We start from the raw sequence: 24,469 nt of genomic DNA, 5'->3' as shown, positions 1-24,469 counted from the left end.
GCAAAGCTACCAAGCTGAAATGTGTCGACTACTGACCAAGGGCAAGCATTCTCCCTTGGTGGACAGTCATATCTGCCCACCCAAGGCTGAAGCACACTGAAAGCCTCTGACTATCTAATCAAAAAAAGGAGAAGGCTGTTGCAAACTTTTTTGTCTGAAGAGTATAGTTTCCATTTAAATTTAAAAACTAACCATTCTGACACACAGAAAAGCTGTCTCAATTATTATAGTTGTTTCCCAGATCTAATATAGAAATAATTATCAGTGATTTAGATTTTTCAGGCCAACATAAATGATATATATATGTATATATACATATATAAAATCAAGTCAATCTTGTTACCAAAGTAGATGCTTTACTCCATCTTGTGGAAACAAAGGGTATTATGAAGACTTCTGAAAACTGAAAATTCCAAAGTAAGTAGCTTTAAAAAAAAAAAAAAATCAGTAAGTGCAGGTCCCTAAAACCACTGTTAGGCTGGGTCTTCCTTCTCTTTCTCAGTTCTGACGGTCTCCTCTTCTGTCTCCCTATGGACACTAGCAGGTGCCGGGGGCACTTTGGCGGGTACATGGGCTCCCATCACGTGACTGGTGCATGCCAGCTTAACTCTCACGGCAGGGCTTTAGTCCTCTCCTCAATCCTTCCCTGAACGCTGTCAAGATTTACAGCCCACATTCCCCAGAGGTTTTCTTTTTAAATTAATAAAACCATCCTTGAGCTTAAAGTAATAATAATGGCACAGTTATGATCTGCAGCAGCGGCAGGAGGGCCGCGGTGAGGTGAGCCGATCAGCCATGGCTATGATGTGAGAATCTGTCTCAAAAAACACAACAGCAAATAGAAATTTAAAAACTGCATTAAAAGTAGCAGAACTAAAAAAAAAAAAAAAAAGTAGCAGAAGTAGGTCATCAAACCTCTGTGAGGCTGCAAGACAATTAGGAAAAATAACCTGGCCTCCACTCCGTCCTCTCTGCCTCTAGCTCTAAAGTGACTTTGGGAGCCACTGCGTTTGCTTTGTCTTAAGCTTTTACTAATTAAATAACAATACAGAGTGCGGTCTGACTCGACAGAGTGGGAGGTGAGTGAGTGTACTGAGTAACATGCAAACTTCCATCCCTCACTCTGACTTCATCACAAGCGACCAGTGTTAGCCTTGGTCAGTTCTATGTTCCTGTCTTCTGACAAGGACTCAATATTAATCTTTTCTGTTGAAATTATGTACATATGCCTTCCTTCCCACATGTATAGGATTTTATATTTCAATTTCCTATATCTAGGAGAGTCAAGGAACCCAATAATCTTTAAATGTAGCAATTAGAAAGGATCCTAGCCCAGTGGTGGTGGCACATGCCTTTAAGGAGAGGTAGATGTATCTCTGAGTTTGAGGACAGCCAGGACTACACAGAGAAACCCTGTCTCAAAAACAAAACAAAGCAAAACAAAACAAAAAGAAAACAAAAACAGAAAGGGAAGGGAGGAAGGAAGGAGGGAAGGAAGGAAAGAAGGAAGGATGGGCCACAAGATATCTCAGTGCTCTAGATGGTTTCTACACTGCCACAAACAGGAGAGATGATCCCTAGATGGCGTGCTTTGCTCAGACCCTTAGAGCCCTGGGTCCCTTGACACAGGCGGAGGGCTACTGACAAAGCATGACTGGATGCTCACCACGCCCCTTGTGTACGCCTCTCCACCACTGGATCTCAGCCCCCATTTGCACTCAGGTCTGAAAATCCTGCTGTTACAATCTCTGAAACTCAGTCACTGAGAAAAGGCATTCTGAATATATCTGTAAACATCTGTGGTTTTGTTCTCTAATTGAACTCCTAAGGGCTACCTCTTTCAGCATGAGATAATTTTCTTTCAGCTTCACACAGCTCTGGACCTGGGACTGTCTGTCTTCTTTTTGCTATCTCCAAACTGGCTTACCCCTCCTCCCTAAACCTACTCCAGTGTTGAAACTCACTTCACTAGTCAGTAATAATTGCTCTCAATTTGAGGCAAACATTACCCCGTTCTACCTCTTTTCCCCAGGATACATTTGGTGTGGTGCAAAGAAACTTTGAGGATTGATCAAGGTTAGGGATGTTGCCAACCATCTTAGGATGTCCCTGAGGTCTGCACAACAAATGGTCCAAACGTTAATGCTACGGCCTCTGACTCACTGTTGCCCCCTGCTGGGTAGTCTTATCCCCTGCATCATTAAGTGTCTTCATCATTCCCACTGGGTCACAAAAATGGGGTCATTTCTCTCATCTTTCTGGACCTCACAAGTATCCTTCCAGCAATTGCTCTCCTTTCCCAACTCTCTAGGCAGGAAAAAAATAGGAACTGTTTTTCTTTGCCATCTACCTTAAACTCATTTCAATCTGTCTTGGTGTGTGGCATGAGCCCATATACTATGTTACATTGCTGTTACGTTCTACATAACCTTATTTCCTTCTCCCTGCTACCTAACTGTGGCTAGTATGCAACCCTTCCGTTCTTCAAACACTGGAACCTTCCTACCTAGAGTACTCTGTCCCCAGTTGGCTACACGATTTATAATTTATCTCCTGTGCATCTTCCTTACCTGTCATTTTACAAGTGAGGTCTGTCTGGTTTTAAAATCTCAGTCCTGTTCCTCAGCACTTCATTCTAGAGTACCTTTTCTACCTGAAGGTTTTGTTTCCTCTGTTTATTGCCTGTCTCTTCTTCCTAGAAAGCAGCTTCAGGGAAACAGCAGTACTTGTGTTGTTGTGTAGTTGTCAAAGCCTAGGTCCAAAATATCCACTCATTCATTCCAGCTTCCTCTGGCCTCGTAAGCTATGCTTCATGCTTACTTCTAAGGCTCTTGTTGGTTCCTTGCTTCTGTACTGAAAGGATAGTCACTAGTATTTCCTTGACAGTTTTCCAAGAGTCACTGGCATAGTTTCTTCCATCTTTGTGATGCTGTTATAGTCCTGGAAGTCGGTAAACTAGAAGGCTTGTTTTAGAGCCAATGTTCTGGGCTGAGATTCTTTGAACTCTCCCAGGCAGGGTCTCACCTAAGGCTATGGTAACCTCCAGGTTATCTTTCTGCCACAGGTCCCAGGGCACTGGGATGACTGAAATGTGCACTATGCTTGGAAAACTCTCTTGCTTCTCAGCTTTTCTGTTTATAAAATGGAGACTACTGTGACGTTACTAGTGTTGTTAAAGAAATTATTTTGGCATATATTTTCTTTACATTGCCTTTGAAGACTGGCGCTGTGCTTTATTTCTATACATTACAAAAGAAACATTTAGCTGATGAATATGAACACAGGCATACAAATTTTTAAGCATGTAATTAAAATTGCTTCAAAAAACATTAGACAACATGAAAATATTGTTCCTTTTTACCATTAAATGAAGTTTATCTGAATCCTAGAGAAAAGGAAAAAAAATAGTTTTGCTCTCTAAGGGAAATGATTTCAATTTTAAATTTTACATACTTAGCATGAAACAATACGGCTGATTATTTCCTTCACTGTTTCCTTCCCATCACTGTCAATAATGCTGCTAACCATAAATCCACAACTACAAACTTCTCGGGCATCTGTATCACTATTAGTCTATCCATATTTTTCAGTTTTATTCCTCTTAACTTCGTGTCTATAGCCACAATGCTCATTTAGAATTAAGGCAACTACTGAATTTATCACATTTCAATAAGAAGTGCTACATTTAGTCTCTTACCAGCACATCATGTACCAGCGCTTGGTATGTCCATGTGTGGTGTAAAGGTGTTGCCAAATCAATGTTTCTGTCGACAAGGACTAATAAAGGCCTTTGGAAGCTGCAAATGTACATCAAAGCATTATATAAACTTGACAGCAATGTACATATTTAAAACTTTCTAGTACTTTCCAGCGTATCATTTTGATATGAACAGCTGATATTAAAACTGTATAACAACATTTCTACTACAGTCAGTTATGATCATGAACCAATATTTAATACTATATTTTTAAGTCTCAGAAGAATTTCTTAAAGGAGATCTATAGAAACACATTTACAGAATATTTTTAATAGTCAAAGAAATTGCTTCTCTGACATAAAGTGCATATTTTAAAAAACAAAAAAACAAAAAAGGAATAGGTATTGCTCAATTTGGGGAAAACAGTAGAATCACATAAATTTATCCAAATGTTTGATAGTTTCATATTTTAAAATTACATTTTTTCCTACAAGTATAAACACAAATTCAAGAAAGCAGCTTTGTAAGAAGGGCATTAAAGAACTCTATCACATTATGATATGAAAAGTGAAGATACTTGCTACAGCAGTGACCGCTCACTTAGTGACACTTGCCACAGCAGTGACTGCTCATTTAGTGACACACAGCAGTGACCGCTCACTTAGTGACAGGGCCATGCCATTTCACAAGCTACTTTATTCCAGTATCACAATTTAGGTCAAGAAAAAAAACAGAGGCACAGAGTCTGCTTGCCAGGTGTTAGTAAGTGCTAGTGATGTTCCCTAGAGGCATCCCCGTTCTGCATGCCACCTTCACAGTCCCCTCTACCTGGTCACACTAGCTATACAGGTCTCCCTGTGCAAGGACCACATCAGTACCTTCTCACCCCACAGGCATAGGTCAGTGGGCTTTCCTAAGTGCACTGACTCAAGGCTAAATATCAGGAATAACGTCACTAGACTACAGTTTTATTATCCCAGAGGATGTGGAAAGAGAGGAAGATGACTTATGGCACGGTTTCTTAACTGTGGCACTACTAACATTTGAGCCTATGTAATTTGCTCATTATGGTTTGTCCTGTGCATGATACGTTTAGCATTACAAGATGCTTCTAGATATGCTACACTACACACCACTAGATTCCAGAAGCATACACTTGGTTAAGACTATTAAACACGGCACGCCTGTGGGCAGCTGAGTCAAGATAGTTGATAAGCACTAGACTATGGTTGGATTTAAACACATTTCACACCTATCCAACAAATTGCTAATTAAAATAATTTGAAATATATTCAACAAATTATGATAAAATGTTATAATATTGCGATGAGATCAAATTTTTAAAGTTTATCCAACTAAATAAAATAGCACCCTTTTATTGGTTCTTAGGGTACATAATACATCGTGGTAAAAAGGAGACTATTAGGTAAGGTGTGAAAACCAACCAGCGAGAACCGGTGTTTCCACTCAATGAGAAACAGTAGTAATGATACTGCAGAGCAGCAAGGAGAGCCAAGGAGGACAGACAACGGTGTGGGAGTTGGTATGGCCAAATAACTAAACACAAGGCCACTGGGAGCTGTTCACAGGTAAGAAGCCCTCACAGTTAGAGTATCTGAAAAGTCAATGTTATTTCCAGACATAACTCCTGCCCCACAGGCTTTACTAATTCATCAGAACTGTTGGTAAGAAGTCACTTGACAAAACTCTCTCCTCTTAATAATTCTTAGACATTTCCATGAGTTTATTTCTTTACGTCAATAATGTTTACTTCTGTTAAGAATCAAAATTCAGGCCAAGTGGTAGTGGCACACACTTTTAATCCCACCATGTGGGAAACAGGCAGGCAGATCTCAGGCCAGTTTGGTCTACAGAGCGAGTTCTAGGACAGCCAGGGCTATAAAACAAAGAGAAACAAAAAACAAAAGAAAACAAAAAAATCAAAATGCACTTGCCTATACATGGGTTTTTAATATTCCTACTTGATAGAAACTCAGAAGTCAGTATCTTTGGCATTACTTGCTTATGCTAAGTGACAGAAACAGCTTGCTAGGTATTAGTATCTCAAAGTGAAAGTGGGAACAAGAGCATTCCTGTTCAACACCAAGAAGACTACTCATAGCTGAAAAAAAAGATGCTTTGAAGCTTGAAAGCCATGCCAAGAGAAAGCATTCTATGGATGGAAACATACAGAGACATTTCTACCAAAAGAAGATAATTTCTGTATGGTACCTATGCTTCAATTTAAGTCAAAACCTTGATTCTAATGTCAGATCAAAAAGTAAGAATTAGTTCTCTAACGATTAAAAGAATTCTTATCATACAAGGAAAAGAAAACAAAAACTCTTATTTTATTTTCAAGTACATTAACTCTTGTTTGTACTCAAGACGCAAATAAATACCTGAACTGGCCAGTTCCAAGTGGATCACCAGTAAAAAGGCTGTTTCTTGCATCTCTTAGATTTTCCCGAAGTTTTTTATCTAGTTTCTGAAAATCAAATTTTAGATGAACTATTAATACTTTCTTATAACACTATATAGGTGATTCAATGTGTTTTAGTTATATAATCAAGAAGTCTGCATTTTCTTTACAAAGTGGTAATTCTAAAACCTAAATATTTTAGCATTTTAATTATCTCATTACCATTATAACTTGTATTTAAGAAAATCAATTTTAAAAAAATGTGTTTCAAGTCTGGTATCAGTAGCGAGCACTCTGCAGTATAACTGAAATAAAGAAGGCTCATCTGGATGGGTGAGACTAAAGGAAGAGCAGGCTACAGAAAGCTCAGCTCTGAGACGGAGCGTGTGAGGGAGGCGGTCCCCACCAGGGCTCACTCGGGCAGCCGAGCCCACACAGCAGCCAGTGTGTTACACTGTCTTTCTGGGCCATGTACACTTTTTTTAAAAAAAGAAATACTTTGGTTTCCCTAATCCTCCTTTTAATCTTTAAAGGAAATTCTCTTCAATTCAACATGAATATTAAAAATGTATATTGTTAATAAGCACTTGCTAATAAAAAGCTGAATATGGAATAATTTGGGGAAAGGTAAGTGTAAAAATACATAAAAGTGCATGTCACAAAATGCAGTGAAGATTAAGACAAGCACATGGAACTGACAGTTTTACTCTACTGCAGACACATTCACAAAGGGCCTTCTATTTTGGCAGTAATCTCAAAATAACCAAGTCTCTGTCATTGTTACTTCACGTACAACACAAGTAGCCAGAGTCCTTGACAGAGACATCGGCTGCCCTTGTGAGAGAGCAATTCATACAGCAGTGTTTGTGCTCAGAGACGAAAACTCACCACCGCCACCATCTCTGCTGCCGTTCCTCGTGAGCATCGGATGATGGGAACAGCACCTGTGTTAGTAAGAAGTATGAGTGATGACCTCAGCTCTTAGCTAAAATGCATGCTTTAGCAGATGTCATGACACATACGACTTCATGCCTGACACAAAAGGACTTAAACATCTCAAGAGTGAAAACAAGGTTTCAGAAATTAACCTCTCCTTAAGAAGTAAACAGCCTGCAGAGGAATCCTTTTCTATGGAGCTGATCAGTGGGACTAGCATTTTCAGGGGATGGACTAATCAGCATTCCGACCTCCTTACGTAGTTCAAAGGATAACTTTACCCTCCAGTCACAGCAGTTACTTTATTTCAAAATGAAAGAATAAAAAGTGCTTAGGGACTACAACAGTTTGCGACTACTTTAAAAAATAATTTAAATGACTGTAATCCTTTTGTAATACCAACTTAAATGGTAAGAGCAAGCATAGTCTTCACTAATGTGAAGTGATCCCAAATGTCTCTTTCCACAATCACATCGACTCTCTGAACCTCCTAGTATCTTTCTTTATGATGCAGTAAATGATTCATCAAAGGCTAAACCTCAGACAGAAAACCGTGAAGTATGTTGATGAACGTTTGTCAATGAAGCACTGTGTTCATGCCGCAATCACAGCACTTGCTTTTCCAGAGGAAAGCATACTTACTTTCAAGTGAAAATGTACAATACTATTAATTTTAAAAGCCTTCTTCTGATGGGCTACATTATACATGCTTGTTATAAAATGTTCAAATGATACTTGAAATGTATAAATTCTAGGCATGGTGGCACACATCTATAATCCCAGCCCTTGGGAAAGCTGAGATAAGAAACTTCAAGACCAGCTAAGCTGTGCTATATATGAGATCCTGTACCTTAAAAGAATCATCCCCAACCAAAAATAGCAAAAGGGAAAATAAAATACATAGATAGCCATCTGGACACGGAGGTTGCGATCCCAGAACTCAGAAGCAGGGCAGGCTAATGGAGATTCAAGATGAGCTCAAGCTACACAGAAAGACCCTGTCTCTGAAAACAAGCAAACAGCAACAATAACAAACCGATGACATCATCAGACTATTTTCTACCTTCTATGTAGTATATGTAAGGAAAACACTAGATATTATTTTTTGTACATCTCTGTTCTAATCTACTGTTTTAAAATGTAACTACTACTATTACTATGACTTGTGCTAGTAACAGTAACAATGCTCATGCATGCCATGAGCAGAACGACAGGTAAAAAGCAAGAGAGTACACGACAGCAGACAGAGAGGTAACATGCCTGTTTATAACTACAGGTGATACACCTACAGTGTTCTTACCAGGGAAGACAGCAAACACAAAGGCTGAAGATGCAGCACTGTACTCCAGTGCTTACCTAGTATAGCCCTGGAATCAGCCCATCAGCCAACTAACACCCAAGTCCACTGGAGAGTAGTGAGAACACAGGCAAAACACTAGACGGAGACAGAACTCTTGAAAAATGGAGACATGTGGCAGCAGAGAAATAACAGACTGAAAATAAGGGGACCTACTGGGCCAGAAACCAAAGATCTGAGTGTGAGGCTAAGATGTAAAATTGGAGAAGGAATCTCTGAAAGGGAGGAGCCCAAGAATGTGTACAAATTCTCCTCATATATCTAAGCCCCATATATGCTTCGAATAGTTTCTCTTTTATTTCCACTTGTCGAAGTTTATTAATATTTAGTAATAGAGTTTATTAATCCGTGAGGGTTATCTTATTCAAGAGGTTTTAGGTAGGTATAAAATCTAAATTGCAATTACTTTTCTGTAAGATCTAAGACTAAAGTATAAAATCATAGTCTAGATAGTAAATTCAATGTAACCTAAGTAACTTTAGATAATTCAGTGAAATGTTAACTTGAATAGATGATGCAGGTTACCATTTTATGTTAAGTTCAGTGCTTTCTGGAAGCTCTTACACTTGCCTTAAAACCTACCATGCGCAGAAGTATGGTAGTTCTTTCTACTCAGAAAGAACTCATACTTTCTATTCAGAAGTATGTTTGAAAGCTTTTATGATAGAAACTAAAGACAGCTAGAAAACAGTCAACAACAGGCTGGAACCATTGACAAACCACTTAAACAGTACATTAAGGAGCTGAAACTACCCATGATATCTAAGGAGTTAACTCAAAGGTCTGCTGAGCTGGGTATAGTGATTTGTATCTGTCATCTCAGCACATGGGAGGCTAGCCTGAGCTTATGAGAACTCACCTCAAAAGACAAACAAATCTGAAGGCTATCTCACATGGAACAGCTGTATGTTGTTACTATATTTTATTTTAATATTATAGAACACATGCTTTATCTCAACTTTAGGGAACCTCTCTACATTCAGACAGGTTAAAATAACATTGTAGCCAGATACCATAGCACATATTGTTAATCTCAGCACTTGGGAGGTAGAGGCAGGCTCATCTCTGTAAGTTCAAGGCCAGCCAGTAAGACCCTTTCTTAAAAAAAAAAATTGGAGTGTGTAACATGTCAAAATGAGTTGTTAAATAATTAGTTTCTTTGAAGGAACAGATAGATTTAAAAGCTTACCTAATGTAACAAAAAAGCAGAAGAGGCTGTCAACAATAGTGTCCATAACAGTTTCCATTTCTGTGTCTGTGATATCTGGCCTATTAATGGCTAAGATAGAGGAAAAAATAAGCAATCAAAATTTACATCTTTATTAAGCTTGCATATGTACACAATATATAGTTACTAACCTGAGTTACAAAACCAATATATAACATGATCAGCATATGAGGAAAGCATAAACTAACTGGACATATCAAAGTACCTAAGGAAAGTGTGTCCAAACAGAGAAGATAAAAACAATCATTTCCCCAGGCAGTGCCAAATCCAAGGAAATCTGCTTTCACTGAGGTGTTCCTGACTGTCATCCAGTCAGGCCAGATGGAAACAGGCAGCATGGGAAACACCTGATGAACATGAACTCTGGGTCATTCTGCCAATCATCTGGCACGGGTCAAACTTCCTCAGAAGCACAGCCCTTGGGTCTACACTCCAGCTCCACATCTAGGAAGAGGAAGCGACCTCAGCAGTTGCAAACTGCTCATCAGGAATCAAACCCGACTGGTAACATCAAGTTTCCTTGTCTCAGATGATCTCCATTTGACTGAGACAAGACGTGGTTGCTTTATTGGGTAAACGTGTCATCGATCCATTAAAAAGTAGAAGTAAAAAGACAGGACTATAAATTTTACCCCAAGTGTCACTGTGAAAGTATTTGAATACTTAGGGAACTTCAAATTTATTACAAGTTTAGTTATTTTTTTAAAATTACTTAACATTTGTCAGTTTTGTTTAACAGGCTTATAAATTTGCTTGGACTGACTGAATTGCTTTAAAAAAAAAAAAAAAGAAAAAAAAAAGACTGTACCAAATTTATAAACGCTATGGAGAGTGCCTGCTGGAACTTAGAGCGAAGTGTCCTAGCTCAGCTTGACAGGCAAGATGGAGAAGAAACTTGCGGGTCAATAGAATCAGCCAAGAAAAAAATTAAAGATGCTTGTTTTCATTTTTATTAGATTTATAAATAAAATTTCTAAGTTTAAAGGCTTATGGGAAGCTAGGTTAGGTGCTAATTAGTCTGAAAAACCAACAAACTGTAAATAGATGTTTGTGAATAACAACTGACATAAAAAAAAAAATCTCAGGTGAGCCCAGGATGGCAGTGCTGATATCTGAAAGCCTTTGGAAGGCTGAGGCAGGAGGATCCCAAGTTTGAAGCCAGCTCAGGCTACAAAACAAGACCATGTCTCCTAAACAGAATTTTTCCTCTAATTTCAATAAGAAAATGTATTAGCAATCTCAATGAAGCCAAGAGAATGTTGTCTTTTGTTTTCACAATCTGGACCAGAATTTAAATAAATACAGAAGTAAAGTATGTTACTTTTGCCTAGGGTCAAGGTACAAGATAACTAACTGTCCTGCATGGAGATACTGTCTTACTCAGCAGGAGTGCATCGCTTGTGCAAGCCGTTGTGGGGACTTCAAGCAGGCCAGAAAACTCGCACTTAACTGAATTACAAACCAAATTTATTATGTCTTATTTATCTATAACATACTTTAATCTGAGGCTTGTGTTTTGTGTACTTTAAGATACACTGCTATTTTGTCAACTATTACAATGACTTGTAAACTTTATGTTTTTACATACCACGATATGAAACAAGCTCCTTATTTTGATTACATAATACAAACAAGTCATCTTCCAAAGTAATAAAATTGAGATACTGGTCAAAAACCTAGAAACAAACAAAAACAATTTTACAATATAGCTATAGTAAAAAATTTAGTTTGGCTGGATCATCAAATGGCAAAAATAGGAAATTATAATTAAATATAAATAACAATTAAAAACTATACCAAGTGGCAGGATGCCTACCTGTACAAATATAAAGAGTTAAAAACAGGAATTGGAGCCAGGCAGTGGTGGCCCATGCCTTTAATCCCAGCACTTGGGAGGCAGAGGCAGGTGGATTTCTGAGTTTGAGGCCAGCCTGGTCTACAGAGCGAGTTCCAGGGAGCCAGGGCTACACAGAGAAACCCTGTCTCAAAAAACAAAAAGAAAAAAAAAAAGCAACAACAACAAAAAAAAAACAGGAGCTGGGTGCTGGAGAGATGGCTCAGCAGTTAAGAGCACTGACTGCTCTTCCAGAGGTCCTGAGTTCAATTCCCAGCAACCACATGGTGGCAACCATGTGTAATGGGATCCGATGCCCTCTTCTGGTGTGTCTAAAGACACCGGCAGTGTACTCACATGAAAAAAATTAATTAAATTTAAAAAAATAAAATAATAAAAATAAATAAATAAAAAAGAAAAACAGGAGCTGGAGAAATAGCTCAGTGGTTAAGAGTGTTTGCTTGCTCACCCTGAGATCCTGGGTTTAGTGCCAAGCCCCCATGTGTAGTAGATTACAAATCTTTAAGTCCAGCCCTCTTCTGGTCTCCACTTGCACCTACACACATGTGGCATACACTCATACACACAGACACATAAATAAAATATGCATCTTTTAAAGAGGTTAAGAATAATAAAAACAAAAACAAAACAAAAATATTTTTAAAAGAATGAAAACAAATTTGGGGCAATACAAAGTAATATTTTCAAAAAACAAAATTTAAAAAGATACAGAAAGTAAAACTGTGGCTGTGACGGGAATAAGACATTCCTTTGAGGGAAAACTATAAGTTACAGTTCTCTACTCTGTAATCTCATGTTCTTAACAACCACACAGTAGCTGTCTCTGCACCATGACATCTATAAATTAATAACTACAAATTTTAACACTACCAGGGGTTGGACAGGCGGAGTGGATCAGAGACCAAATTGTTTTCCCAGAGGAGAACTGCTTAACCAGAGTTAGTTTTCCAGCACCCACATCAGGTAGTGTTACAAGCTCATAGCTGCTCGTAACTCCAGCTCCAGAGACTCTGACACTCTCCTCTGACCCCAACATGTGTACATACATAAACACATACACATAAGTAAAAAATTTTAAAGTATTCTAAAAGAACTATCTGAATGATATTAAATTTAGTTCAACAAATTGAGAACAATTTCTATGCTTATGTGAAATTAATGAGAATTTCAAAGCGACAACACACACACACACACACACACACACACACACACACACACAAGAAGAATCCTTAACTTAAAAGCTACTTACAAGTAGCAATGGGCTATATCTAAGTCTAAGATGCAGTGAGGGTGTGTGCATGCATCGTCTTTCCTCTCTATACAGTCCTTACAACAATTGCTGGCCTTTCAAAATTCTAGAGGCACACATAACACAGGGTGGAGCTGGGATTGATCTGAGAGTGCCTGTAGCTGAAGTGTCACTGGCTAAGATGTCACTAGGATGCTGGCCTATTGTACATTTTTATCCTTATAGTATACTCTGTGGTCTCTTTAGATCTGCTTTCCTAAATAAGGGAAGAGTTGGAGGATCCAGTGACTTACTGTAGTGAGTACAGATAAAGCAATGTCAATATGATCACAAATAATGTACAACAACCTTTCAAATTATTTCTAAAATGAGCTACAAGGATCCCATGACTCTCGGCCGGAAATAAATATACATCTACTTTGAATCTATCACATAAGTCAGCAAGTTGTAAGTTCTTCTAGTCTGCCTTATTTTTCCTAGCTTAAGTTAAAGACAATCAATGACTATGTTTTCAAGGAGAACGTCTAAACTCCTAGGTTGTTTTGGTTAGATGTGAACAACTGGGAGCTTTCAGACACTGCTGAGTTGTACATTAGCAATGCTCTTGATCAAGTGCCTCTTACCTTGGTAACCTGTGAGACTGCACTAGCGGCCAATGCTGCATTTGCAATGTCTTCCAGTTTACTTCTTGAAATTGCAGAAATAAAATTTAAATAATAGGACTCATAGAGCTGATTTCGAAGGTCCTAGAAATATAATCAATGTATAACTCTTACAGTAGAAAGGATGCCCATGAAAAAAAGCTCTTAAAACTAAAAGCCAGGCTTTGGAGCATGTGTGACACACGTTTAAAAGACGGGATATATAAATGACAAAAATGTACTCCGTAAGAACAAAGTAATGACAGAGCCAGAACCCTAAAACTTATAAAAGAAAGCATGGACTTGGGGTGTCAGGACATCAAAAGCACGAACTGGCTGTCTATAGAATGCATAAAAATACTATCATATACCTGATAAGTAGCCAGGCAGTGGTGGCGTATGCCTTCAATCCCAGCACTTGGGAGGCAGAGGCAGGTGGATTTCTGAGTTCGAGGCCAGCCTGGTCTACAGAGTGAGTTCCAGGACAGCCAGGACTATACAGAGAAACCTTGTCTCTAAAAACCAAAAACCAAACCAAAACAAACAAAAAAAACCCTGATAAGTGTCTAGCATACAAAGAACTCTAAGATGCTGGACTTGATAGTACATGCCTTTAATCCCAACATCAGGCAGCAACACAAAGGATTATAAATTGGAGGCTGTAAGTCCCTGTTTCAAAAAAGAAAGAAAACAAGTATGCTGACAACTCAATGATTAAGGTGACCCTCCTACTTATCAGTGATACAGGAGAGTTAGGTAGGGGTCGAGTGCGTCCTCCCGTGGTGGAGGGTGCAGGGTAAGGGACTCAAGGTCATCTCCAGCTACATGGTGAGTTCAAGGCCAGCCTGGGCTACATGAGATCCTCTTAGGCTTTCTATTTTCAAATCTGTTACTGTTTTGAGATATGCTCTAACGATGCAGCACCTATGGGCCTCAAAATCTGTCGTGTAGCCAGTCTTCCAACCATCAGTCCTCTTGCATCAACCCTAGTGCTGGGATTGGAGGCAGGCTCCACTACGCCAGACTTAGGATTACTGATATAATGCTTCTCCAGCCAAAAATTAGAAATCTAGTCTACTAAAACTAAAAGACAGTATCAAAACTCAAAGTGGAAACTGGCAAAGGAATTTATATTCTCCATAATGAACATCTATGTTCTTTGGGGGTTTTTGTTTTTAAAGAAAAGTCTGCCCTGATATTCAAACAAGCAGGTAATTTCAAGTTCCAGATAAAATCCACTTATCACCTGGCACAGTCTGTCAATATTTTCTTCGGTTGGCATCACAAAGTACACTGCAGGAACATCTGGAATTGGATCTCGGTCTGAGTGCAGAAGGCTGGAAAACAGAAAGAACAACAACAGTTCACATCTCCCCTCAGGTACTTTTAAAGAGACAGTTTGAAAGAATAGTTCTCAAACTAGAAGTTTGTAGCTCAGCGACTAGTGTTCTTAACACTCCTATTGCTATTAGTCACTTAGTTAATCTGGTCCTTACCTTAGAAAGGAAAATTACAAAACAAAAAAAAACCCACACTGTTGGCATTCCTCATATGTATTTGTAGGCTCACTTCTGTTTATTTTCATTTCTCCCCCATTTTTAAGGTCTTTAGTATTTCCTCCTATGGCCAGACATTCTCTTTTACCACCATCCTCCTGGAAGAACAACTATGCATTCAAAGTCAATGTCAACTTTCACAGAAATACATGGAGAGGGTGGTGGACGGAAACCAGGAAAGCAGGGCTGGCCCTGTGGAGGGAGTGTAAGAAGTGAAGCACACATGGATTAGGCATTTAGAAATGAAAAGTAAGCAGAGCTTCCTCACAGTCTAACACGGAGACCCTTCTGTTGCTCTGCACTTTCTGCATGAGGCTGTGGGTGGAAAGCAGGGACTTGCACTTGCCGAGCACACATCTGTACAGCTGAGCTCCACTCCCAACCCTATCTACATCAGTCTGCTGCATCCTAACTGAACGCACAGGGTCCTAACTGAACGCACAGGAGACCATCGGATAACCTCAAACACGACATGCTCACCACTTCTCTTGGTGATTCAGGGAATAATTTCACCTAATTATCTCCATTTCACAGAAGAAAATCCATGTGTCATGGCGATGTATTGGTTATCATGCTTATAATATAAACTATGGCTAGCATTCTAGGTATAGAACTCTTCAGTCATGCCTGTAATCAACAAGAAGGACAGGGGCTGATGCTGCTGGTCGTGATGCATTTAGTAACTCCCGTCTGTCCAGACGTCACTACTCACAATGAGAAGTGTGTAATGGCAGCCATAGGCTGTGTTCTTTGTGTGCTCTCTGCCCAACCGTCTACCTGGTATAGCTGCATTTCTAGAAACTAGTAGTTACTACTTCCTTCAAAGTGGTCTAAACTAGGTTGTTGCAGAGGCTAAATTTTCTGAAGTTTATTCATGCAGAGGCCAGGCTATCAGGGATCATCCATGGCTATAAGCTGGTCCATCTGGTGATGGTATTGTTTTGCTTCCTCTACTTGCAAACTGGCAGGCAGTCTGTCTTCTTACCCTTATGCCAGTATGGAGTTAGATCTCAACTGTACTTGTCACTGCCACTACGAGCCATTAGACAGACAGCATGACCACAGCTCTGTCATCAACCAGTTATCCAACCATGTGGCAATCATAGTTTTCTATGTTAGTTTTCTACACTACAGTCTGTCCACTGGTAACATAAAGAGGCTGCATGCTTATGAGTCAAGAAAGCAAAGAATGAAGGCCATTATTTCATGTAGTCACTTAACATGCTCACGTTACTGACAAACTAATTTATAGCTTTTTAAAAGTACACTTAAATTAGACAAAATCCTTTTAGAGATTGAAGAGTGCCAAGGAGCACTAATTCTTTTTCTTCAAAGATCAAGCATGTCTAATGGAAAACGGAAAAAAAAATACTTGAATACTGAAATTATATAGATCAAAGTGAGACTATGTTTAAGCCTCAAGGTTACACAGGCTCTATAACCTAACTTTAATTTTCTCTGCAAACAATGTTTAAAAGTTTGACTTTAAGTCTGTTAAAACTCACAGATGCAGAGTGATGCCCAAGTCTCTCAGCTCCTTCACAGACAGCAGAGGCGAGATGATATCTTGGCCAAATCTGTCATAAATGAGTACCTTTAAAAAAGTGGTTTATTTAAACATCATTATTAATAACAACCGACTGAGAATCCACATTAAGGTAAGTTAATTATATTTAGTAATCATTATATTGAATTCTTATCCATGTTCAGTTTAGTATTTCCTCTACTACTCAAATGCCCATCCATATACTTATAAACTATTTAGAACATTATCAGTTAGGGTTAAGTAAAGCAACACTTTTAGAAGCTTCTTATAAAAATATTCTAAGTTTAAAAGTCAGACTATAAAGTCTTTAACCTTTAATAAAGAACTTAGAACAAATTCATACTTGTTTTTTCCTAGTCTATAAATATCCTTTCTAAGAACATGTACAGATGAGATAAAAATTTAGCCCCTTTCAAACTAAACTAAGGGGCTGGACAGATGGTTCTGTAGTAAGAGCACTGCCTGCTCTTCAGAGGACCCAGGTTTGATTCCCAGCACCCACATGGCAGTTCACAACCATCTGATAATTCAGGTAGAGGGTAGCTGTACTGGCTGGTTCTTTGGAATAACTTGACACAAGCTGGAGTCATCAGAGAGGAAGAAGCCTCAGATGAGGGAATGCTTCCATTTTTCAACTGGTGATCAATGGGGAATGGCCTGGCCCATGGTGGGTGGTGCCATCCCTGGGCGGTTGTGCCATGCTGTAAGGAAGCAGGGTGAGCAAGCGATGTGAAGCAATGAAGCAAGCCAATAAGCAGCACCTCTCCACAGCTTCTCAAACAGCTCCTGCCTCGAGGAGCCTGCCCTGCCTGAGTTCCTCACCTGACTTCCTTCAATAATGATCGAGCAATGTGGAAGTGGAATTCAAATAAACCCTCTCCTTTTTGGTCATGGAGTTTTGTCAAAGCAATAGATACTCTAACTAAGACAGGATCCAACTCCCTTCTCTGGCGGCTATAAGCACCAGGCACTCACATAGTGCACACATATGCAAGGAAAACACACACACACACACATACATACATACATACATACATACATGAATAGATAGATAAGTAAAAGCCCAAAATTTAACAAGTTCCAACACTATAAAGAAAATTTAGAAATTTAAGCAGTTTAGGTAAACTAGAGAGTGTTGTAAAACATTAAGTCCCTAACCCAGATGCAGTGGCTCACACTGGCAATGGAGCACTCAGGGGCTGAGGCAGGACTGCAGTGATTTGAGGTCAACCTGAGCTACAGTCCAAGACAATGTCTTAACACTATGACAAAAACTAATGAAAACCCCCAAATAAAACAAATATCCAAAACCTAAACCATAACTCTATCTCAGCCTGCCACCTCACTATTAGCTATAGAGCTTGGGCTAGTGAGTGACACCTTCAAGGGCTGTTTTTCACAACTGTCTTAGTGATTCTTTATGGAGAAGAAAACTGTGATTGAGGTGAGATGAATTCTGCTATTGTTATTAAATGTTATTCTTAAATGCCAGGAATTTCTTTAGAGAAGCTAAAGTCTGCTGTGGCTCTAAAAGGTGCTTAATCTTTCAAAAACTCCTCTCTAAGCCTTAAATATATAATAGTCCCTTATCTGCAGTTTCTACTTCTGCAGCCTCAGTTATCTCTAAACAACCAGGGTCAGAAAATATTAAATGGAAAATTACAGTAATAAGCAACCCACAATGACTCCACTGAGAGTAGCACGAAGAAGTTTCCTATGTCCTATCCCACTCTGCCAAAGCCTCCTGCAGTTCTGCTCTATACTGCCCACAGCATGAACAATCTCCTGTTCAACGATTCTCCCCACTCTTTAGTCACCCAGTGCTGGCTGTTATCAGATCTCCTGCCACGCTACCATAATGCTTACTTTCCAGTAGCATTTGTTTTACTTTACAGTGCCTCGAAATCACAGGAGCAGTGATGCTGGCATTTAGTTACAATTGGTAATTTCTTCTGTACTTAACTTACAAGTAAACATTATTACAACTATACATGTATAGCCAGGGGGAACATACAGAGTAGTTCCTAGGTATTCATGGGTTTGAGTCCAGGACCTGCCAAGGTACCAAGTTCTTGGACACTCAAGTCCTTTCTACAAAATGACAGAGCTTAGCATGTATCCTGTATGATCCTCTTGTAGATTACACATGCTATGTAAACAGCTATATTGCGTAAGTAATAATAAATTAAATATTCAATAATTGTTATTAAAAATAGACTACTGGTTTTATATTTTCAAGAAATTTCTTCCAATTCCTATCATTTTAGTGCTAAGAAAAAGCCCACAGTTCCCACTAGAGTAGCCCTTACCTTCCATACTGGTTCTCCAGTACTGTTTTTAACATGAGGTACATTGAAATTCAGCATCCGCTTCAGAGCCACTGAAAATAAGTTTGCATCAGTTATTTATAGTAGGCCTTTGGATTTTTCTCACCATAAACAAAATGCATAAATGCTAACAAAACTGACTAAAGAAATGACTAGATGTGTAAAAACTTGGGTCAGATCTTTAAGATAATTTCACCAACAGATAACTGGCATCTGTTTGGGAGCTAAAAAAACAAAACAAAGCAAAACAAAACAAGGCACCTGTCCCAAAAGTAGTGAAAACTAAATAGGACAAAGCTCTCTGGGGCCTGGGGGATAGCTCAGGGGATAGTATTTGCCCAGACACATGAGTTTGATCCTTGACATTGTGGGAAACTAAAATGACAAACAAAAACCCCACGCTCCTGAAAAAACACGTGTGTTTCCCCTGACAATCCCATAGTGCCTTTTACACAGACACCAAAAGAAACTGCTTTCTCATATCTCACAACAGCCTTAGTAGCTAACTGCTTACTGATGAAGAAAACCTTTATAAAACAAAGACTATCTATGGCAGGCTTAACTGTTTCATATGGAGATCCATTATAGGTCTATTTTTTTAGTTAAGAGTATATTTCACAGCCAATAAACCCACTGAAAGGTTACACAACTTCATTATTTTATAATCCTTGGAAAAAATGAGACTTCATAATGTAGAAGACAACTGGTAGCTGAAGTCATCCACTTTGAAAAACCACAGCAGCCATGCTTTACAGGTTATAGGATCGTGTGGGTTTTATTGCTCACCTGTTTAAACCACAGTAGATTAAAAAATTTTTTTTCTAAGGAAAATGAAAATCTGCTATGTTGGCTGGCGCTGCTTCTCTATGTGTGCACGTGACTGTGGGACTTTTTCCTTTTTCCAATACAGTTGTATTAAGACAGTCTCAAGTTCCTTGTGTAGCTGACAATGACCTAGAATTTCTAATGTTCTTGCCTCTACTTTCTAACTGCTGGGGTAACTGACAGGCATGCACTACCACAGCCCCTGGTTTTTATGTGGTGCTGAAGATTAGACATATGACTTCCTGCATGCAAACACTTGAAACTGAGACAGCCAAGCATTCAAGAAAATGTACACATCAGGTGATGTAAGAGTGACTTCCTTCAAATCTACTTTATTATTTTATTTCAGACAAGGTTTTACTATACAGTTCTGGTTGCCCTGTAACTATGTACACCAGGGTGTCCTCAAACTCAGAGATCTGCCTTCCTCTGACTCCTGAGTGTTGGGATCAAAGACATGTGTGACCATGCTAGGCTACTTTGATTTTTAAATGCATTTGGACATTAGGTAATACGGAATAATCAACAACCCAAACTACAAATATAGCACTATCCAATACACAAACGCCCTTACAGCCCAGCCACACATCGGAAGAACTGTTACTAAACACAGGTCAGGGTAGGCAGGTGAGAATGCTGCTCAGCACCATCCTTGAGAAGACTGCGCCTCGGCACACCTCAGCCGTCCACTTCAGAACCTCTTTTAGATACTACAATGCCTGGGATGCTCAAATCCTTCACATTTAATAATAAATCTCTGATATTTTAAAAACTAAACCACTATAGTATTTGCACATAACCTAGGGGAACTCCCTTAAGCCATAGCAGATTAGCTATTAATACCTAAAACAATGTAAATGACAGGTTGTTGTACTTCATTAAGGAACAATGACAAGAAAAATGTCCGTACACATTTAGTATAGACACATTTTACTTATAATCATTTTGATTTGCAGTTGTCTGAATCCGCAGATGCGAAACCATGGATACAGAGAGCTAAGTAAAGGAGGATATTTATATGTGTACATGACTGTTTTTATTTTTTACACTTATTGTGTGTACCTGTGTGCATGCACTTATGTCATTCCACACACGTGGAGACCATGAGACAATTTGTGGGGGTTGGTTCTCTTCTTCTACCATGTAGGTCCTAGGGATCAAACTCAGGTCATCAATCTGGTGGCAAGTACCTTTACCTGATGAGCCATATTGCTAGCCCAACCTATATTTATTTTCCCTGAAAATGCTGGTACTACAGTATACACATTATCAACAACTTATGCCTACTTCAAAGAGTGACAGAGGTCATAGAATTCTATAAATACACATGACTAGCACAAACCCAGTTCTCCTGGATTCAGACTGCTTTCAGTGGTGTTCTCCTCCCACACCCAGGCACTGAAGACACAAGGAAACCCTGTTTCTAGAAGCTGATCATATTCTTGACTCAATGACAAGCAGGAAGAACCGCAGCCTGGCTGCCATGTAAGCTGGCATGTGGTATTCTCCAGAGTTAATAGACGTTAGCTCATCTCACCATGAAAGACAGTTCCAGCAGACCATCTCACATTGTTCTGGTTCAACTAGGAAAGCGTCTCCAACTCCAAGCCTTGGCTAACTTGTTCAAAGATGTTTTGATACAAGTAATTTGTTAATAAAGCATATAGTGTATGTTTAAAGAGTGGTAAAAGTATGTAATTCTACTTGACCAGAGCTTAGCACTCTATGAATCACTGATTCTAATGGAAACAATAAACTAATTTCCTTTATGGGCTCTAAATATATTACCCTACAGTTTTACACCTGGTTAACTTCACCATTACCCAGAAAAATATCTTCACTCATTCACTGAGTAAACACTGTCATTTATATGTACTGTTTGCTCACTTATTCATTCATTCAGCAAATGTTTACTGAGTGTTTACTACGTACTAGATACTGCCCTAACTATAGGGCATCACATGAAGGAAAACAAACCAAATAAAAACTACCTGTCCTCACGTAGTTTTCATTATTGTCAAGGGACAAAGGTCATTTACAAATTAAGTAAGACCTAGGATGTATGGGATCATGATAAATGCTGTGGAAAAACAATGGGAACAGGAAAGGAGAAAAGTGAGGTGAGATCCAATGTGAAATAGTGATTAGGAAGGTCTCCTGAGAAATGCACATTTGAGTAAAGGCCTAGAGGAAGTGAGCCACATAAATTACTATGAAAGGAGAGTCTACAGAGAGGAAACAAATGGAGGTGGGGGTGGGTGGGGGATCCAGGTGTGGAGTTTGAGGAAAGGTAACAAAGTAACAAAGTGATCCAGTAAAGCAGAGACCAGTTTATGTGTGAACTTGGAGACGGATTTCCTTCATCATAGTCAAAACAAGAAGCTATCAAAAGGTTTTACACAAATGTGTGTCATGCTTAGTATGGGTGCATTCTGCGAATGAATGAAAGGGAACAAGGTTGTAAAACGAACAGCACAGATAGAAACTTTATTGCAGAAATTCAAGGAGATGGTGTTGGGGATAGCAACAGGTACTGGACAGTTTCAGAGTAAAACTGGCATGATTTACTGATAAATCTGAATTGAGTTAAAGTAAGAAAAGAAAAACCACATGGAGTTTTGCATGAGGAACCATAAGAAAGAAGCTTTCATTAATGATACCAAGTGGCCTGATTTCAGAATAGACGTCTACACTAGCCATGTAGCCATGGGACTCACCAGCTGTGGTGGTTTGAATGAGAATGGTCCCCCTAGACTTAGAGATCTAACGACTTGGTCACCAGGGAGTGGCTCTATTTGAAAGCATTAGGATGTGTAGCCTTGTTGGAGGAAGTGTGTCACTAGAGGTGGGGTTTGAAGTTTCAAAAAGCCCTTTCCAAGCCCGGACTCTCTCTCCTTGCTATCTGTGGATCTGGGTGAACAACTATTAGCTACTTCTCTGACATCATGTCTGCCTGCAGGCCAACGTTCTCCCTACCATGATGATAATGAACTAAACCTTTGAAACTGTAAGCAAGCCTCAATTAATGCTTTCCTTTATAAGAGTTGTCATGTTCATGACGTCTCTTCACAGCAACAGAAGACCAAGTCATCAGTATATAATACTGAAAGCTAAGAGGCCAGATGAAATCACAAGAGGAAAAAGTAATTGATTTGGGCCATGTAACACTGAATAACAGGCGGAAACAGCTTACTCCGACTGTTGAATGTTAGACAGGAAAGAGAAGAAAAGTAATTCATGAATCTTTCACAAAGGTGGCATTTGAGGTGACGGAGGTACTACAGGGAGACAAACCAAGACATAAGCATGCTAGTCAACACCTTTGTACTTTAGTTTCTTCAGCTGTAAAATAGAGATAACAGAAACTACCTAAACTAATGATAAATTCTCAGTGCAGTTTTACAATGTCTGCATATTAAAATATACTGTTGTATAAATTAAACTTTAAAAAAGGCTCCCTTTCATCAGGACAGTTTTACTAATGGGTAGTAAAATCTAGTTCACTTAGTTTTATTAAGATACTGTACCCAAACTTCTAAGAGAAGCTAGGCTTCTATTTGCTTGCAAATAAAATTAATTATCAAGCATTCTCAAATCATATTTACCATATTTAAGTTATGCTTTACCATGACCAGTTTTACTAAATTACCTACTGAGAAATGTACAATTTAGTATGGTTTCTGTTCAGTATGCTTCATTCAAATCTATCATTCTTTTTTTTAAGACAAGGGAAGGAATCCGGCCATTGAAATTCTACTGCTATGTTGTATTGTCTGTAACAAACAAGCACACATTCAAGATAATTAAAATTCTTTATGGCTTATGGCCTATTTCTATTCTCTTTGGAAGTTTCTAGACAAGCAGTATTGCATACATATGTAAATCATTTATGATTTATACATATCACACTTATATATGATATACATATATGTGTATAAATAAATAAATTATTTTGGGGCCAATATACATACACCAAGTTACTAGAGTTGTTTACTCAAAATAAGGAAAAACAGGTGTATCTCACATGAAAAAAAACTAAAACCAAAGGAATATGTATCCTTAAATTTATTTTGCTTTATAAATGGGTGTGCAAATATGTTTTACTTAAGATACAACTATTATACATTTTAAGATTACTATCTGTCGAACAGTTGAAATAGGACGCTGCTAAATTAATTTTTATGGACATTCTGAAGTCCCTTCCAGCAAGCTGAAGAAGGAAATCATTATCACCTGGCATTTTTCTTCAGCTTCTACCAATACGGGTCCAAAGAATGCGGCATAAAGGAGCTCTGAAAAGAATACTCAGATTTTGTAATAATGGCTAAAGTGTCAAAAACAGGTTTAAAAACAAAAACTAAAACTGAAAGTGAAAACCAAACCAACCTGGGAGACTTGATCTACAACAAACCTATAGACCTCGTTAAGTGACAATTAGAAAAGAAAACACCAGCTGCCAACCCTTGCCGTGACGGCCTTCTGAAACTCTGTAATTAAAAGATAAGTAGCCAGCACTGTAGCAACCAGCCTACTTAAACCTCCTGTACCACAGGCAAAGCCTGTGAAGCTATAGCCATCTCTTCCCCACAACCTCAAAGTGGAGCAGCTCTCGAAGCTCAACTCCGAGCTGTACGAACAACCCAGAGATGATGAGAGAGGCCGCTGCTCAGGCACAAACTGGAGAGAAGGAAATACCGAGTACCTGTTTGCCTCTCCCGAATGCTGGGCGGGGCCGCCATCTTGCTTCCCACCATCCACTGCCCGGCTGGCACTGGGAGCCCGAAGATGACGTGGCCCGACCTCCCGCGCCGGAAGCAGAACCAGGGGGC

At 39.0% G+C, this 24,469-nt stretch overlaps 1 protein-coding gene across 2 annotated transcripts in view; it reads right to left on the bottom strand.

The window, feature by feature from the left end:
• Scfd1 (sec1 family domain containing 1) overlaps positions 1–24,459 on the bottom strand; it is a 68,509-nt gene extending 44,050 nt beyond the window's left edge. The window contains exons 1-10 of one of the 2 annotated variants that reach the window (XM_028757434.1): positions 24,343–24,459; positions 18,798–18,868; positions 16,448–16,536; positions 14,633–14,723; positions 13,369–13,491; positions 11,230–11,317; positions 9,603–9,692; positions 7,009–7,064; positions 6,101–6,186; positions 3,698–3,797 (exon numbers count right to left, since the gene is read on the bottom strand). In XM_028757434.1, the coding sequence (XP_028613267.1) occupies positions 3,698–3,797; positions 6,101–6,186; positions 7,009–7,064; positions 9,603–9,692; positions 11,230–11,317; positions 13,369–13,491; positions 14,633–14,723; positions 16,448–16,536; positions 18,798–18,868; positions 24,343–24,394 (846 nt within the window). In that variant the 5' untranslated portion in view covers positions 24,395–24,459. The remainder of the gene's footprint in view (positions 1–3,697; positions 3,798–6,100; positions 6,187–7,008; positions 7,065–9,602; positions 9,693–11,229; positions 11,318–13,368; positions 13,492–14,632; positions 14,724–16,447; positions 16,537–18,797; positions 18,869–24,342) is intronic. The other variant, XM_028757435.1, reaches the window with a different exon arrangement.
• Positions 24,460–24,469: the final 10 nt, after the last annotated feature.

The sequence above is a fragment of the Grammomys surdaster genome, unplaced genomic scaffold (assembly GCF_004785775.1).
Source record: "Grammomys surdaster isolate TR1022 unplaced genomic scaffold, NIH_TR_1.0 126163, whole genome shotgun sequence".
In the NCBI taxonomy this organism is placed as follows: domain Eukaryota; kingdom Metazoa; phylum Chordata; class Mammalia; order Rodentia; family Muridae; genus Grammomys; species Grammomys surdaster.
This window is presented reverse-complemented; position numbering and strand designations above follow the sequence as displayed.